At 35.8% G+C, this 19,528-nt stretch overlaps 3 protein-coding genes across 3 annotated transcripts in view; 2 read left to right on the forward strand and 1 right to left on the reverse strand.

Moving 5' to 3' along the window:
* The window catches only part of LOC138314386 (mediator of RNA polymerase II transcription subunit 1-like), a 115,714-nt gene that overhangs the window by 37,691 nt on the left and 58,495 nt on the right, over nt 1-19,528 (forward strand). The window lies entirely within an intron of this gene.
* On the reverse strand, nt 513-15,564 carry LOC138314382 (uro-adherence factor A-like). The gene is made up of 11 exons (XM_069254684.1): nt 15,308-15,564; nt 14,892-15,040; nt 13,978-14,160; nt 13,447-13,494; nt 13,102-13,159; nt 11,730-11,788; nt 11,520-11,553; nt 9,711-9,993; nt 8,755-8,911; nt 8,195-8,349; nt 513-6,722 (listed from the first exon to the last, which is right to left on the reverse strand). The coding sequence occupies exons 1-11, from the start codon at nt 15,342-15,344 to the stop codon at nt 2,285-2,287; spliced, it is 5,601 nt and encodes a 1,866-aa protein (XP_069110785.1). The 5' UTR covers nt 15,345-15,564; the 3' UTR covers nt 513-2,284.
* Nucleotides 15,644-16,945, forward strand: LOC138314383 (WD repeat-containing protein 74-like). The gene has a single exon (XM_069254685.1). It carries the CDS (start codon nt 15,645-15,647, stop codon nt 16,842-16,844), a length of 1,200 nt encoding a protein of 399 aa, XP_069110786.1. The 5' UTR covers nt 15,644; the 3' UTR covers nt 16,845-16,945.

Here is a 19,528-nt window from a genome sequence, read left to right on the forward strand (position 1 = left end):
ATCTGGCATGCGATATAGTCTTTGAGACTCAATCACTTCTCAAAATTTCATGGTAATAGCAATCACGAAAATATCAAGCTATATGGTATAAACATATGTATACTACTCGCCAGATTTAATTTGGTGGAAAAAATATTCAACAATGAAAATAACATATGAGTTACAGTATCTCTTATGTTTCATATGCATTACCACATACTGATAAAGTGAATTACACAGAATGATTTTTCACTTTGTCAATCAACATGGTCCTAAAGGTTTGACCTGTACTATGTCAAATAAATCAGATATCCTCTTATTGATCATAGTGGTGCGACATTCAATTATTCTGCATGAAACTCGTTCTGTTATTTCACATTATACAAAATAACTGGGTTTATAAATACAGTATAAATATTCTAGTTTGAGATGTATCAGAAAGCCATCAGTTAGATGGTAAGTTGGTATTCCCCTAATAGGCCTCCCCACTCATATTTTTTAACACTCTTTATACCATCAACCATTTTAACATTTTAATGTTGATGTATCCTTCAAATTTAGTCCTTAAACAACACAGTGGAGCCTCTTATTACAAAGTTGTTTAATACAGGAGTTTAGATCCCAAAAACGACGCGGGTAAAGTACAATTTACCGTCGATTAGTGTCACCATCCGGTGATTATGACGTCATTAAACTCACGTCAAATGATGACGTCATAATCACCGGATGGTGGGACTAATCGACGGTAAATTGTACTTTACCCACGTCGTTTTGGCATCTCGAAACTCCCGTATTGAAAGTACATGTACGACCGTACCTATTGGTCCCAGCCAAAATTCACATCAGACATTTCAGGCTTTTAAAAACTACTATCAGTAATTCTTACTTCAAGAGAAGAGGTTCTACTGAAAACAAGTCAACAGAGATATTTGTGGTGTAAAACATCCCACTGCTAAAAAAAACCCCAACATATTACAGTTGTAAATTGTTACGCTAAACCCAACGGCCTTAGTGACCACTTCTCTCTATATAAAGACCACTGGCCTGTTCAACCATGTCATATATATATTGTAATACACATGTGTAATAACACCATTGCCATTACCTGTGACGTCATGATCAAAGTATGATGTCGCACGATTATCTCAGTAGACAGAAACATCAAATCTGAGCTGGATTTCTACTGTTTTATAGAGATGAAATTAAATATTCTACTTATACATGTATTTCTATTAATAAAAGTTATGAGATAAAAAGAATCTTACACTCGTGACTACGTGAAATGAAATTTATCAAACTCGTTAAATATTTTGAAATGACACTCGCCCAAAGGCTTATGGTGTGTCAAATTATTGAACTCGTTTGATACATGATAAATTTCATATTACATAGCCACTCATGTAAGATTCTCTATTTATTCAATAAGATCACTTTCTTAAGAATCCCATTATTAATGGTCTTTATACCATGAAAGAATTCATATATGTGAATATATGAAGCAAGAACTCAAAGCTATACAATATTGACAATATATATTCCCTCCCTAATTTCACAGAACGCCCTATTTTACATTTTAAATACATCAAGTAACTGAAATAGTGGATTTGGTACAGCTGCCATTTGAAACAATTAATGAGGATGAAGTATGAAAATTCCTGTTTAGAGGTAAACATAAGTCTGTATATGGGATAAGAATAATTGCAATACAACCTAGACTGTTCATGTTTATACAGTTTGACCGGTTCGACCATTTTAAAAGTCAGTATTTCTGTATAAATCCTGACAGACCTGCAGATTTTGATACAGGCCTGTGATGGCTTTGTCAAGACTCCTCTGAAAACAATATAAAATCCCCATCCAGGTCCATCTTTAATTCATAAACGAACAACTTGGTCCAACCAGTCAAACCGTATAAGTGATAAGGGCCCTTGTCATGAGAGAAAAACAATAACTGAATATGAATGACTGGAAATTCTACCCTCAAGATCATGAAAGGTAACCTAGTGATTTAGCTCACTTTATAACTGATGGAGTAAAAGATCCTTTTCATCCATATCCTAATAATATACTTTATAAACCAACCTATTTTCATGTGTGATCAAATTTCTGTGAAAACATGTCATGCACAGGTTAAGTAGAATCTTATACGTTTAAATGCAAAATAAAATTTGCCTGAAAAATTTGTTCGTTATAATCATGAAAATGAGATTTTTTTTAGCTGCTGCTAAAATAAGTTGGTTTACAGTACAAAATCTTAATAAAAGTTTGTTTTAATGTAAGAAATGAAACATGGTTCAATATGACACTAGTGTTTGTTTTCATGCCTAGAGCGTGACTTGTGTCGATGTTTTCTAGACTTATTAGTTTGTTTATCACTATCGTTCTGTGAAGATGACATCTTTGTCTTATGTCCTTCTTTACCAGACTTTGCTTTTGCCAGGTTGTCACTCTCCGACAAAGTCTGTGGTTCATGGTCTGATAAAGCAGGCAGATCTAGAGAATTATATCGCGACATTTTCATGTTCTGTCGTGATGCATGCGGTGTGGAGGTAAACAGATCACTCCGACACGTAACTGGGCTTGAGGAAATTACAACCTCTGCACCAGCAGGCTTTCTTAATTCTTTAAGTTTCTGAGGACTACAGTAGTTAAATTCAATATCTTCATCAATAGCTTCCACACTGGCTACCTCGGCACCCCCAACTAAATTGGACCTTTGAAATTTCCTCCTTTTTGGGGTACAATTAAACCCAAGAAATTCTGGAGGGAGGTCCGAGAGATCCGCCACTTCAGCCTTTCTCTTGTTCGGCGTAAGCCCTCTTTGTAGATTCCTCTGACGTCGTGGGGAGTTAAATATTCTTGGGCTCGAATGTACATCATTAAAGGTTGTGCTAACATTAGCCTCTTTTGGCTTGGACCTGTTTAGTTGGATATCAATGTAATTATCAAATGTTTCATCCCAAGATGAGTCTGTGCGTTTTCCTGGTGATGTAAATGTATCATTCAGATTTGCATATTTGTTAAACTCGTTTTCATTAGATGTGTCTTCTTCGTCCACCCCTTCATCATTGTCCAACTGCCATTCATGGTTGGAGTTTCCATCCAATTCAACCTCTGTTGTTTCCACATAAGACACTTCGCTACCGAGAAGGCTTGCACCAGTTGCATGTTCTGGTTGAAATCCTTCAAACGGCACATCTTCCTCTTCACTCTGCAAAATTTTTGCCATGCTGCGATCACTTAACAATGTCCAACTCTTGTTCAGTTTTACTGTCTTAGCCTTTGGAGAAGATGGCTCAACTGCAGTTTGCCATTTTAAGGTGGAATCACTATTTTTTCTATCGTGTCCCTTTTTAATTCTATCCTTGCTGAATCCTACACCCGAATCACTATGACTGTTCTTCCTCTTTCGATGTTTTGGAGACATGACATTCCTTTTTCGCTGAGAATATTGGTCACCACAAGAAACAGTTTCACCATCTTTTAACACAAGGTCTCTTGATTCTAATTTCTTACTATTATCCCCACCTGTTTTATCAAGTGACCCAGCTAAACGTTGTGTATTCTCAGAGGCAACAGAACACACTGTCTCTCCCCTTAAATCGTCCAACTCAAGTTTTTGTCTGGCACTTTGTCTACGCGAACATGAATGTTTGTCTTTTTCTGAAGGTTTATGTAGATGCTGTGACACATTTTCCGTGATATTGGTATTATTTTTGTTTCTGTGTGATTGGTTTTCGCATGCTGAATTTGATTCGGTGTTCTCATCTTCCTGAGGTTTTATTTCCTGAGTTGGATCGGGAAGTTTTAGCTTCTGAAGTTTTTTGGAACTTGATGACTTTCCTTGGAGTAATTGTTTCTGTTGCGGCCTCCAATTTCGATTTTTCTTTTTTGAACGCAATGTTTCACCACTGTAGCCACTCCTAGGGCTTTTGATCACATTTTCGCCTGGTTTCAGCGGAGAAAGATTCTCGATGTCATAAGGATCACACTCTGCATTCTTTCTTCCTCTTGAATGAGATTTCCGTCGATGTTTATCCATCATCGATTTTCTACTTTTGTTATATTTTGGAGACCTATTGAATAATGGTGAAGGACTTCTTCCTGTATCCTCATTCTCTCTGGATTCATTACGTGTTCTATGATGTCGTCTTGAATCAGGATGCGTCTTTGAAGATGCACTGCCCTGAGAGGACAAATCCTCCTCCTTTCTAACATGAACCCGACTGTTCCGATCAGATTTTCCTAATGAAATTTTGACAAGATTCGTATTATTTTTCCTGTCATTTGATGATATAGCACTTTGTGTATTTGCTGGTGAATTTGAATGTGTTTTAATAATAGACCTATTCTCTCGCTGTATAATACTTGCAGAGATTTTTGGTCTTTGATGTACAGATTTATCGGATTTAACCGGCGAGACTGTCACTGTAATCTTTTTGCGAGGTGTACCGTCCAATCTAGACGCAACAATACTACCACTACCAAGAGGGTTGTCTGCGTTTTTCAATTTCTGCGCTGCCTGTCGCATCTGTGATCGTTTTTTCACCATTTCCATACAGTTGACATAGAAGCCTTCCTCCATAGAGTTAATCATCAGTGCTGAACTCACAACAGGATCAACATAGGGAGACTTTCTTTCCTCGTTTAAATCGACTGGTGATTTGAAATTCTTTTCTGCATGTAATATGTCAGATCTTTTCTCCCTATTTTGTGAAGATTTTGGGCTTTCACTAACAGTGTTTCTTTTTGGAACTATTTTACCAGAAGTGATATCTTCCTTTATCACACTATTCACAGCGTTTGTTTTTCCTATTTGCGAATCCTTAGTTGAATTAGATTCCCTGCTTCGCATGCGTTTCCTGGGTGACAATGGCTCATCATTAACCAACTGGTTTTTAGTGCATTTCTCTGTTGAATTAATCATATTCTTGCATTTTTCAAACTTTTCTTCTATTTTCTCCTCGCTTTGACCAACAACAAGTTTTCTCCGCAATCTTGGTGAATTGAGATCAACTTGAACAGATCCTTTATCCTCATCATTTTCCCCTGTAGTCTGATTTTCAGCAGCACTTCCCCGGGCAGCATCCTTAACACAAGACCGTTTCTTCCTCCTTGGAGTAGTGGTTTCATCAATTTCCTCAGCTTCACTATGACAATGAACATTTCTGGTTGGAGATTGACTTCTAGTTCTAGTGGTAACCGAGACGTTAACATGAGTAGATTCAACTTTAGAAACTTTACCCAGTGAGTGACTTCTACTTCTTGGACTTCGTACATCTTTAACTTGACTGTGCTGAAGGTCAGTCTTCCTAAGGCTCTTTGTATCCGTAACTGGCGAGTCAATCGTTCTTGTTGTGGTAGACTCCAACTTGTTTTTACTTTTGCTTATCCTATCTTTTTCAGGTGAAAGATGCCTAATCCGGGTGGAAGGTGAGTCTTTTGTTTCATGAAGATCAACCTTAGTGTTGCTGTGAGAGTGGGTACTTTTAACTGGTGACCGATTCCTGGTTTTAACAGTGTTAGAATCTTTGACTAGACAGGAGTCCAGCTGTCCTCCTTTGTTGGAGATATTGTGAATACTCTCACCTTCAACCTCTTCAACTGCTTTGGTTTGAGACCTACATTGTCTTTGCCTGCGGGGAGACTGCTCCACATCAACCACTTTAGCATTTAATCTTTTATGTCGACTAGGGGAGACGATTCGTGTTTCTTCAACAATTGATACTTTCCTGGTAGGCTTATATGGCACATCGCCATCTACTTCGTCAGCATTGTCTTTCACTGCTTCCTGTAATATTTTGTGCACGCTTTCTTGTGTCTTTGGAGATGATTCTGGATGTTGGGAACATGGAGAGGTTTGCTTTGATCTTGTCCTTGATTCGCGAAGCACTCTTATTCTATCACCTGGTAAGGGACTATCTATCTTGTTTTCACGATCAGACAGTTTTTTATTATGTTTATTTCTCTGATTTTCCTGTGACTTGTTTTCCACAGCAGTATCAACCTGTCTTGAACTGTCCAGCGTTCTCACGCACGAAGCTTTACTGGGTTTATCTGACCCTATCAGGGAATCCTCGTCGCCAGACATTGACTGACGGCGCGCCCATGATACATGACTCGGAGACATGTTCGGATAAACACCAAGAGAGTTTCTTGTCCTCACAGGGACCACGTGGTTCTTCATGTCTAAACCCTCACTAGTACAGCTACGTTTGTCTGGAGAACAGTCTTTCATTTTAGCTGTATTTAATATTGCTGGACTTGATACTTTCAATTTACTGTCTTTCTGATTTACACTGTCTTTCTTTTGGACTTCAATGTCTGTATGTTTAAGGTCAATTGCATCAGAGTTGTCGTTTTTAGATGTAGAAGGAGTCAGTCTATCAGACACTGGTTTCACATCTCCAGAATTACCCCTCAATCTTTCAGCAACTGGTTTAGAATCTCCAGAATTTCCCCTCAATCTTTCAGAAACTTTTTTAGATTCTCCAGAATTTTCTCCTAGTCTTTCAGACACTGGTTTTGAGTCTTTCATATTCCCCCTCAATCGTTGTGCCTCTGGTTTTGAATCCCTTGGATTTTTCTTCAGTTCCTTTGACTCCTGTACACTACAGCCTATTCTCACTTGAGGTTGCCTGCCCTTTGATGGACTTTTTCCTTGTAAAATCTTTTTCTCTCCAGCTTTAGTCTTTGCAGCTGACTTTCCGGGAGTAATCAACATCACCTCTTCCTCGGACTCACTGTAAAATACAAGAATTTGGTTTCAAAAACAGATTTAGTGGTCACCTGATTTTATCTTTGGAGTACAAGTAGTTTATTTTACTGTGTACAGCAGACATAGACTATAACTGAGACATGTAAGTTTTTATACCAATTGTCAGGGATTTCATAATTCTTGAAATTGAAAGTACAGCTGTAATTTCAATACACAGAGTTTTTGCCAGTTATTTTGGGAAAAGGATCCTAAGCAAAAACTGGGAAAATAACATTGAGGTTTTTCAAAATTGGAAAAATATAAAAAGTATATTTGGACCCAACCAGAAGTTGTGTGTGACAGAACTGTAGTCTTGATTGTTTGCATATTCTACAGTGCATCCAGATTTCCGAATGACTGGAGCTGTATTGACGAATACTTCATGATGGTGTTGGGGTTTTTTTATGCGGAAAAATAATATGTTTCGTGAGATGCGACTTATTAATATTTTCCTAAATCAAGACTACTGTTCCTTCACGACTACTGGTAGGGTCCCAGTACAGTAACTTTAATTTTTTTCCCAATTTTGAAAAGTTAGACACGGAAAAAATATACAACTTACGAAATGCCTTCAACTTTTACAAAATATTAATATATGTTGTAGCTTTTCACATCATTTGGGATTTTTAACTTAATTTTACCACAATTTGGAAAATGTGACTGAATTTGGGAAAATACAGTGCTATTTTTTCAATTGGTAATGGGTCCTTCAAAGGCCTTGCAAACACCCTGATGTACTATGAACAAAAGCACCAGAATATATGCCTATATTAGGCATCTTTGCATTGCTGTTTAAGCGACGGCAAAATAAATCTTGCGACTGCAAAATAAATCTTGTAACACGAAAGTAATCTACCAAAATAAACAAAACTGGCCTGCCTGATATACAGAGATAATGTATATAATAGCCAACCTCCCTTTTTTAATGACAGGAATGGAGAGTCCTTGCATTTTCTTCCTTCTTCTAATTAATAAATACCATTTAAAGTGCATGTCATGGTGATTAATCCTACTGAATCTGATTTACATCATAAAAGAGTTATCTGCACATACATAAGTTCACTGTACAGCTGTGGCCTGTCAAAATGCTATTGAGGTCTACGAGAAAACAACCCATCACTACTTTATTTGAAGACAAATGACCGGCATATTTCTAAATATTGATATTAATGTTTAACAGAAAACATGATATGGAGATGAAATCTTGCCAGCATGAATACATGGGATGCAACAAGTATTCTGTATTTGCATATTTCAGAGTTATCTGTCCTTGCAGGTAGGTATTGATTGTGACGTCATGTGTTTGCAAGCGTTACGTCATTCTTTTTGGAGAATACAGCGTGAATTGCGCTCACAAAATAATGACGTAACAATCGATACCTACTCAAAAGGGAGCTAACTCTGTAATATGCAAAGACGGAATGCTGTGTTAATCTGACTTTGGCCATACAGTATTACCTTTTATCATCAGCAAGGTTCTTTTTGGTGCAGTGTCTTAGCAGCACTCGCTGTAGGAAGTGGGCAGTGCTACGACCGGTCACAATCAGGTTGTCCAGAGTCTCGTAATTCTTTTTATCGCGGATAAAGGCCTTGTGTTGGTCCTGGTAGACATGCTGGGGACGGAAAGTGTTTGTGATTAGTCTCACAAATAAGGCTCTCCTTAAAACGTAACATTTCTAAAGATGTGTAGGTTACATGTAGACAGGATTCAAAATAAACATTTTACAAATATTGAATAGCATGTCAGGCCCCATAACTTACATAAGAAACACAAATTCATGAAATTCATGACATGAACTATTACTTTTCCTTTAGGACTTGTCATCCATAATGATTTTTTTTTTAAAAATCCAAGCGTAGGTTGCAACTTTATGCAGACAGAACAATTAATACTGTTATGAGGAGATTATAATCAGAGATAACATACATTAAATACCTACTACAAGATAGTATTTCTTATATTCAATTTAAATTCACAAAGTTGAAACCCTTTCCTTAGTTACTTTATATCTATTTACCTTATCCAAGTCGTCATATTTGATTTGACAACATTCACAATATCCTCTCTTCCGTTCCTGGAGTCTTTTTTGTTCCTTGCGCCTTCTCATTTCTCCAGCAGTAACAGTTTTCGTTCCACTAAAGCAACCGCCTTGATTTTCTGATGGACGGCTTTTCCTGTGAACAGACATAAACAGTATGATGTATGATTTATTAGTCTACACTACACTTGGTACCACGTTAATCTTGACTCATTGTACATTTGACTCTTCCCCCCCCTCCCCACACTGAATTTTCCTTTTTCCTTTTTTATTTTCATCACTTGAAAATATTGCAGAAGACCTAGATGTTGTAACTTTGAGCAATCATGTTGATGATGACTAACTTCAATTATCTAAATAAAAGGATTGGCCAATTTGTTTTCCAAGACGTACATTCCAAAAGACATTTTATCATATTATGTACCTAATCTCAGGAATCAAATATACAGTAATTCTGTTAAATTTTAACAATACATCAAGTCAATGGGCAGTAGCCTAAATCAAACCTGGAGTCCTGAGACAGTGTAGAAGTTTTACCAAGACAGCCTTAAGAGATTATGTAATGCATGCATTAACATATATGACTTTGAGAACCCTGCATCAAGATTATCACTCAGCCATCGGCTGTGCTGGTACAAAACTACTAGATGTCTGAAATTTCTTCAAACCTTTCTTTGTCCTATACAGGGCATCTAGTTTACCCATGACATTTAGAAAGTTCAAAAGTCAAATCATCATTCTCAGAAGGCTGAAGAGTCAAAACACAAGACAAATTAACATGTGTTTCAAACTTTAGAGTCAAATAATATTTATGGGAGTCAAAAATATACTCTCAGGGGTCTACTGGATGTTCTGACAAAGACAAATGCAATGCTTGAGATTTTCCTCTTCTCGGGATAGACTTTATACATGTGGACCCTGGTCAGTGAACCTACCCTAGAGTGTCCACTTTGGGCGTTTTGTTACTACCACTATCCTCGCCCCCGATGCCTGCCGGACTAGCAGGCATGTTGTTCTCCATCTGCTGTGCCAATCCGATCCTGTCCCCCCTTTCCTCTCGTGACCTTTCACCTCGCCCAACGGTTGTTCCATCAAATGGACATGTCCCTTTTGGAGTATCCACATTTGCATATGGCCAGCTGTCCAAGCTTCCATGTACAGGTCGATATTGACGAGTGCTGGATTCAAACTTCAACATTGGTGACCGTAGTCTTTTAACTAAAATGTAAAATGTAATTGAAATCTTGCAATTTATGTGTTTAAATTATCTAGTTATATTTAAAAAATATGGAACTTGTCGGATATTTGTATGAAAATTTGAAACCCCACATTAATTATTGTTGGTAATGCCACATTTGTGTGTACATGCTAGGTTAATTTTAGCACGAGAGTAACCACTCCCTGACCCCCTGACCAACACCCAAGTGGCCCTAATTAGCAGCCTTGGGCTATTTCCACCTTGGCTTGTGGTGTCACTTTCACTCACGTCTGTGTATTACGTAAACTGTAAGTCAAGCAGCCGATCGGCTGCCTAGAAAACAATCAGCTGGCCTTTCAATAAATTTTATGACTACAGCTAGTGAGCATTACAACAAAACAAATTACTGCTTACAACTTGTGAATGATTTACTCACGTGTTTTTAATGTTAAATAGGCCTATCTGTATTTGATGGATGTCACAAACTTTTGCAATCGCAATGGCCGCCATTTTGGGTAATTGTAATAGATGATCCGGATTTTATAGAATTTCCGGATTTCCTAATAACCACGTTTTTAAAAATGGAAAAAGTATTATTTTTTTAGAATTTCTGTGTGAATTTATTTTTAGAAAAAAAAATATATTAATTATAAAAAATTATCAGTAGTAACTGAATTTAAATAAATAAAATTAAAAAGAAAATTTACTTTTTTTTCCTCTCTCAGATTAAATAACATTTTGAATACTACTGTAACGATTCTTGTTTTTTTTTAAATTTAGTGCTTGTAAATGTAAGAACTTTATCTAAGTTAATTATCCGTTATTGTGAAAGATTATTAAAAAGCCCAGTCTAATATTTCGAACAATAAAACTGCTCCAGAACTGGGTGTATATAGGGATGCGACTACTTTTGCAAAACCCACACATTCCTTTATTTCAGTAAAATTCAATATGAATGCAGAATTTCATCAAAAAAAAGCAGATATTTAATTTATTCATATATGTCAGCCTGCGTATACCTCCCTCTTTTGAGACCAAAATCCCTCAAAATGGTTATCAATCTCCCTCACAAAAAAAATATGGCATGTATTGTTATATTTAAAAAATATGGAACTTGTCGGATATTTGTATGAAAATTTAAAACTCCATATTAATTATTGTTGGTAATGAACATTTATAAAAAGATTGTTTTAGTTGACCTCGGTATCCAATAGATATCACTTAATTAACCAGTCTATCTTTAAGAATGAGAACATCAAATACTTTTTTTTCTTTCTTTTCTTCTATTAATCTTTTAATCTAGATATCAATGTTTAATTCAGTGTTGAGGTCATTTCAAATCATAGAGGTTTCTCTTCTGAATCATAATTCCAAAAAAATATATCTTCTTCATGGCTGGAATTAATTCCTAATTCTTCAATAATTAATCAATCAAATTACAAATTAAATGGATATTAACTATGAAAAAAACCCTTTCCCATATCTAATTAATCAAAATACACAATAGGTGTCACAGTTACATTTGAAGGAGAGAAATAATAATTACCTTTACAACTTCTTGCGTTAGCAGATTGATTAATCTGTGAAAAATAAAATTACATGTATTGTACATGAATGAAATTCAATTTCTACGTAAATCAAAATAATTCTTTATAAGGGAAAGGAAGAGAGAAGTCTGAATTTAATACAAACATATGCAAACAGAAAGAGGACAAAAATCATCATGTGATCTGATTAAATAAAATTCTAAACAAACCTTGGCACTCTCAGTAGGCGGTAATTTAGCCAGTTCTTTGACAATCCACTTCAAGGCAGCTGTGAAATATAAAGATATTTTTTATTAATCTTCATTGGTATCATGCTCTGATGATGATTGCTCCATTCATAGGAAATTTTTGTTCTATATTCAATGTTTTTTTTTGTTTCAGGTGGGCGTAGGATGCATTACTTTTGACAACAGCTTAATTAATACAAGAGGCCCAGAGGGCCTGTATCGCTCATCTGGTTTGTAATGTCAAGTCATGTTCTGAATACAGGTTCATTGTTTCTTTTCTGAAGGAATTTGAATATTTACCTCTTATTTCCCTATTGGGCCCCGCCCCTCCTGTCCCCTGCGTTTTATAGGATTAACCTCTATTTCCCCTATTGGGCCCCGTCCCTCCTACCCCCAGGGGTTCAGAGCCAAAATTTATACAAGTTCTTTCCCCCTTCCCCCAAGGATGTTTGTGGCCAAATTTGGTTACAATCCATGCAGAACTCTGGGACAAGTAGCGATTTATAGGATTTATCTCTATTTCCCCTATTGGGCCCCGCCCCTCCTGCCTGCCCCGGGGGGTCAGAGCCAAAATTTATACATGTTCTGTTCCGCTTCCCCCGAGGATGTTTTGTGGCAAAATTTGGTTACAATCCATGCAGAACTCTAGGACAAGTAGCGATTTATAGGATTTACCTCTATTTCCCCTATTGGGCCCCGCCCCTCCTGCCCCTGGGGAGTCAGAGCCAAAATTTATACAAGTTCTGTTCCCCTTCCCTCAAGGATGTTTCTGGCCAAATTTGGTTACAATCCATGCAGAACTCTAGGACAAGTAGCGTTTTATAGAATTTACCTTTATTTTCCCTATTGGGCCGCGCCCCTCCTGCCCCCGGGGGGTCAGAGCCAAAATTTATACAAGTTCTGTTCCCCTTCCCCCAAGGATGTTTGTGGCCAAATTTGGTTACAATCCATGCAGAACTCTATGACTAGTAGCGATTTAAAGGAAATGTTGACAGACGGCCGGACGCCGGACGCCGTGCCATGACATAAGCTCACCGGCCCTTCGGGCCAGGTGAGCTAAAAACACAGTTAACAGTACTGATCAATTTGGTACTAAGAAAAGCATTGCAAACAATTTTTCAGTATTTTTTTCTCTCTGGGAAGGAAATCTCTTTTGCAATAATTGGCATTACGACTATATTGCCTTTTGAAGTTCTATGGCAGACTGAAAAAGTGCCTTTTATGTATTTATACTTTAAGTATTGTCCAAAGATCATATTAAGTTTTAAAAACTGAAGGTTTAAAAAAAAATTTTTTTTTAATGCAAAAAATATCTTGTTGAATGTATTCTATCCATTTTGTTATCACCACTCACCTTCAACTGAAACTATCTTGACCTTCCATTTTTCTGCATTTTCTATTATACTGCTTGTCTGTTAACAAAAAAGAAATAGATTCAGTATATTTTATTCCAGTAAATATTTTATACTTAACTTTATATGTAGCTGACTGGTTCATAAACTATATAAAATAAGCATGCTGACCACATTACTTAAATCAATTATATCTTTGTAATTAATAAAATTACCATAACTCTGTAATGAGAACCTACTCTACGACAGGAATAAATCTTCAGAATTATCACCAGAATTTGGTGAAATTTCAATGAATTTCAACTCTTTAATTGATTGTTTTTGAGAATCGTATACAAACATCTTACCTTTTTCTGTAGTTGTGCTTTCTGCAGTATTGCTTTACCTCTGGTAACCTAACAAAGCAAAAAATAACATTTTCAACTTACAAGCGTATATATACCTCTAAAGCAAATTTAGAAGCCAAATAGTTTTCGAGGTTTCAGCCAAATTTCAATGCATTTCCATCTTCTATTTTTGTATTTCTTTCTCTTCTTTTTTAACAAGCTGCAGTAAAATCTGTCATAGCAATTACCTCTTTATAAAAACCACCTGCTTAATAATGCTTAATAAGAACACTTTTCTAGGGTCCCAAACAACCGATTTCAACACAGTTCAACATGTCTATAAAGACCACCTGGCTATAAAAAAAAGAAATTTAAATCTTCAGACGTTTGGGTCATTCGGTGGTCTTTATAGACAGGTTTGACTGCATGTTGTGTACAGATCTGGGATATTTTGAATATTTTAAAGTAAATAAGTAATACAAAGATCAGCTTCCTCAAAAGAAATTTGTCATATATCACTATTCTACTACAGCAAATAAATTAAATACTCACAGACTGAGGTGCTTTTGTTTCGACAGCACCTGGAGATGGAGAAGGACCACAGTTAAAGGGACTCGGTGTGGAAACACCAGCAGGGCTGTCTGCTGACTGAAACTTCTCTTCATTTTTCTGTTTTGGTCTTGGATGACTTGTAATAAGGTAATTAATTTCTTTGACAAAGAACTTTTCCACTGACTGGAAAAAAACAAAATTGTATTATCAAAAAGAAAATTTAAGAAAACTTTTTTCTGATACACTTGATATAATCCCTTATACACTTAGTAGAACATATTTCATAAGATGCACACTTGCTTTATATTCTTAGAGTTAATCGTGAATATACTATAGCTATTTGAGGTACTTTTTGAGAATATAGATTGTTCCTTCAATTATTACTAGCTTTATCCTCTATATATCGTTTTATTATTGCTTTGGAATAATATTGCAGTACACTACTGTAGGTAGGGGAAAAACATGTACTTTAGTATTATACGCAAACTAGAGTGTTACACCCCAATTGGAGGAAGGATTTGTTACTAAAAATAACTTAAATCGCTGAAATCTCAATTTTTGTTATACTTTCAAAAAATCGCATTTACACATGCCAAGATAAAGTGCAATTTACTAAAATTTGTGCAGTAGTATTGTTTGTTACTTGGGAACTTGTAGATGCAACTTTTCACACAGTATTGCATCTATTTTCAATATATACTTTCTGACATGCAAATGAATCTTAATTTTTGCATTTGTGTACTGTTGCTTAGTTAAATAAATGCAATTTGTGAAAATATTTGTGAAAAATCATTTTAAAGCATTTTCATCTAATTTTAGTTACAAATCCATATTCTAATTGGGGTATAATACGCGAGTTAGTGATTTTCCCGGATCTGTACTGTGCAACCTTTCTGAGTTTAGAGAAAACTTACAGAACCAAGCCTTTTTAAGTCGGTTTCCAATTTCTTAGTAAGGCGCACATCTTTGACGTCAAGGTAAATGAGTTTGCCAGTCAATGGTAGCTTGGGTTGTTTATTATCAGCGTATTCCAGTTTCCTTTTACCCTTTGGACAGGCGCTTTCTGTTAATACAGGTGAACATATACATATGCAACTTTTTATGATGTGCGAAACAATTATGATGATAACTTAATATTAATCACAAACGTGCTAAAAAATAAATTTATGAATTGCACGATCCTATTTTAGCATTAAAATTGTTAGGCGGTAATGCATACAGTTACGTATAGGATCTACTAGTATACAGTACACAGACAATTTCTGCGTTGGCGACCTGACAGAGATAGCGATTATCTTAATTAATTAAATCAATTATCTTGATCACTTACTATTTTTGCCGTCTATGTCATTGGACGGCTTTCTCATTTTTCCTATGGATAATTCACGGTATCGTCGGTCCGACCACTACCCTACTTTCAGGCTTATTCATCATCATTATTACACGAATTTAAAGCTAAAATTTAGACAATTTTTCAAACTAGGAAAGTGGATCAAAATGCAAATAATAAGAGATAATTTGAAAAGGAAATAATAAACATTTTTAAAGTTTCAAGTTGGTGTTGTTTTTCTTCTTCCTATCTTGCCGCCAAATGTAGCCCCGCAGAAAATATTTTTGTGGTCGCTGATTGGCTAAAATTAACGACCTTCCCCTTCAGAATATCCAATATGGCTGCGCCCATACAAAACGTGTTTGTTGGGTCTGAAACTGGGTTATTGAAAGGAGTCAGTCTCCCGAAGTCACAATGGGAAAACATCAACACCATAGAAGAAGCAAACAAGGAGATTGAGATAACCACACTTTGTTGGGGAAATGACGATCAGACTGAAATATGTTTAGGGTTGAAATGTCAAAAAGTGCTTACATATGACACAATCACGAAAGAGTTTTCAGAGGAAAAGGACTTTCACGTTGACGATGGAAGGTTAAGATGTTTGCTTAAGATAGACGGCAGTTTTGTGACAGCATCCAGTACAGGAATTGTAAGGCTATGGAAAGATGAAGATGATTTCACTGAGATTCAAGCAGGGAAGGATTTGTTCTGTATGGCCCAAAACACTACATGTCCAAATGTGTTGGCAACTGGAGGGAAAGAAAATGAGCTAAAGATATGGAACATAGAGGAGCCTGAAAAGCCAACGTTTCAGGCCAAAAATGTGAAGAATGACTGGTTAAACCTTAGAGTCCCAGTTTGGGTTACCCAAACTCGATTCTTGCCACAGAGCGAGAAGTTGGTGACGACTACCGGTCATCGCCAAATTAGAGTTTATGATCCAAAGGCTCAGCGAAGACCGGTACAGGACTTCACATATGATGAATACCCTATCACAGCCTTATCTACATGGGGTAGTCGAGATAATCAAGTGATCGTTGGAAACACGCAAGGATTAATGGGACTTATCGATCTTCGCAAGGGGGCTATGGTTCAGCAGTATAAAGGCTTTGCTGGAGGAATACGCTGTATTCAGTGTCATGAAAGTCTACCCCTAGCTGCATCATGTGGATTGGACAGGTTTCTTCGTGTACATGATTTGGAAACTCGTGAACTGTTACACAAGGTGTATCTTAAATCCAAATTGAATTACCTTCTGTTCGGTAGAAAGTGGGACAGTGATGAGAAAAAAGAAGCCAATAAAACAGGCAGACAGATCAATGTGATAAAGACTGAAATGATAGAAGAAGAAAATGAAGAGGAAGATGAAAATATGTGGGAACAAATGGAGGTAGTTCAAACAAGAACGAAAAGGAAAGATGAAGCACCAGATGAAAGTACTGCAAATTTGAAGAAGAAGAAAACTCACATAAACCAATCTACTGTTGAGAAAACTGTAAAGAGGACTAAAAAGAAAAAAGACCTTGCTAAATAAATTTCAGTTAACAAGTTGTGACATCTGTTCATTTCATCATAGTGTCAGGTTAAATTAGATTTATAATTAAAATTTAAACCTGATTAATTGTTGCAAAAAAGGTTTTTTCTGTTTTCATTTCTGCTTTAATGATAATGATTAGACTAGAAACATATATACATCATACATGTAATTAGAGAGATTGGAAACTCCACCATTTTTACAATCAACATATATCTAAACCCTTGTTTGTGCCTAGAGGTTTTCTTTTTTCTTAACAGTTACACACAAGTGGATAATTTTGCAATAATACATAATTTTTCTGAGTACATAGTCAGAGAAATGGAAATATAAAATACTTGTTATTTACACAATAAATAACTAACAAACTTTATTATTAGACAAAAATTGCTTAAAAGAAATGAAGAAGTTCCAATCTCCCTAAATGTGTGTTTCTGATCAGGCTAAGGTCTTACCAACTTTGTTCAAATGAATGAACTTGATCTAATTCAAAGTGACAGGAGTTAAATAGACTAAAATCTTTAAGCGACTCCTTAAAAACAAAGAGGCTAAGAGACCTGATATTGGGACTGTAGCATGCTGAGATGAATGGCTACCATTTTTCTTTTCTAATGAATGACCTTTACCTTCATTTAAGATCACAGGAGTCAAACATGTAGAAACCTACAAATAATTTTTTTTTTTTTTTTTTTTTTTTTCTATTTTTTTTTTTATTTTTTTTTTATTTTCCAAGCATTGTTTTAAAACAAAGACTACATTTGTCACATATACATGTATGCACATTACTCCAATTTCCTTCCATTCTGGCATTTTCCTCTCATAGAAATTACATTGTTTTTTATTATTATTTATGAAATGGGGGCAGGGGGTAAGAAAAGAAAGACAGATGAGAAGGGAGGGAGGTAAAGGGGGATATGGGTATGAAGAGGAACGGTATATAAACTAATAAATAAACAATTAACATAAGGGGAAAGAGAGAAAAGAGAAAGAAAAAGACAGAAAATGGATATCAGTTCATCTTCTAAGTTATAAAGGCCTAAATTATACGGATATTAGGTCTGAGCATGCTTGATGAAGCACTTTCAAGGTCACATTGGCAAGATAATGTATATTTCTGCTTCTTTAATCTACCTAGTCACCAACTTAACAGTTATCTCCCTTTGCACATGTGTCTACCGTAGCATTTTGGTCTAGATACAAACAATACTGACATAGTGTTTTGTCATTCTTTTTAGAAATATACCAAAATAAGTTTGTTTTAATTTCAATTGATTGTCAAGTGGCGGTTTTTCTTCGTCAAAATGAATAGTATGTATAAATAATGTATGCACTTTGAGAAAGATGTCTTCTACAGTTCATGGGAAACATTAAAGTGAATAGTCGGGCAAAGGAAACCAGTCTAAATGCGTTCTTTGGCCTTCCAAAAGTCATTGTATACCATAATGATGGTCAAGTTCTGCTTACGGTGTCCAGTTTTGACCATTGAAATTTTGGGGAAGCCCCGTGTAAATTTAGCACAGTTCTAAATATAAATTCTCCAAACTCTTTGAAAACGAGGCTGCGTGGAAATGTCAACATGGACATGTGTTTCTCAGTCGTGTCGGTTTCGTTTCGTGTGATAAACCACTAATGCGGTATGCAAATTGTTGTTTTGAGATGATACATTTGATGCAAATGAAGTATTCTTACATTAATGACAATGCTTTGTAATCATTTTTCGATAAAAGCATCTTGTACATGGAAATCGACACAAATATTCGGCCGATGCAGAGATGGGCCCCGGCAAGGGGCAATTATTGCAGCATAGCATTCGTCGTATTTTACATCAACCGAATCATGAAGGTTAAATACAAATAATCGTAACATAATTTCCCATTTAAAACCACACGAAAACGTTCCATAGAACGTCCGTGCATGTAGCTGTCAAAGATGTGAAAATAAATTAGCTCATACATAGATATTTTACAAGTACAATATATGTGTTCAATTATTCGTGTAGTTTTTTGCAGAGATTTAATTAAATTATCTATGTCTCTGGTTGTTTTTTTTTTTTTTTTTTTTTTTTTGTAAACAATATTTGAGTTCTGGAGAGAGATGACATGAATGTCCAGCTGGAAGGAAAGAAACTTTTATGATGTATATGTATCGTACAATGTATATATGTAAACGTACATTCCATGTAGCTGCTATAGAATTACAACTAGGAAATTCTCTCAAACATTGATAATATTTAATTCTTCACATTCATGTAGGCCTATGCTGTGAGAATTGAGAATTAACACATCATATATATTTCCAGAAAACATATAGGCCTACATGTATGTTACTTTCCTTTTCTGTTGTTTCCTGTTCTTTTTTGTGCTCTGGAGAAAAAGATGATTGAGTTGAAGAAAAGTAATTAATTAAGAGAAATGTGTACCACAGTACTTTGTCTGTAGCCGAGGGGTTCTATACTGTTTTAATAGTCCAGTAATTAATAATTAAATTGAAAATTTCAAAATTAAGATGAAATTGTAAATTCCATTTTTGAATGAAGTGGTTCCCCTCCTTTGAGAGTACACAGTGTGTATACCCTTTTTGGTTTTTAGGAATTATACCTGAATAGGAACCTGAAATAACATGACAATCAATCAGGTATGTGTGTGTTGGGGGTGGGGGTGGGGGGGCTAAAAGACAGAAGAATC

The sequence above is a fragment of the Argopecten irradians genome, chromosome 2, assembly GCF_041381155.1.
Source record: "Argopecten irradians isolate NY chromosome 2, Ai_NY, whole genome shotgun sequence".
Taxonomy (NCBI): domain Eukaryota; kingdom Metazoa; phylum Mollusca; class Bivalvia; order Pectinida; family Pectinidae; genus Argopecten; species Argopecten irradians.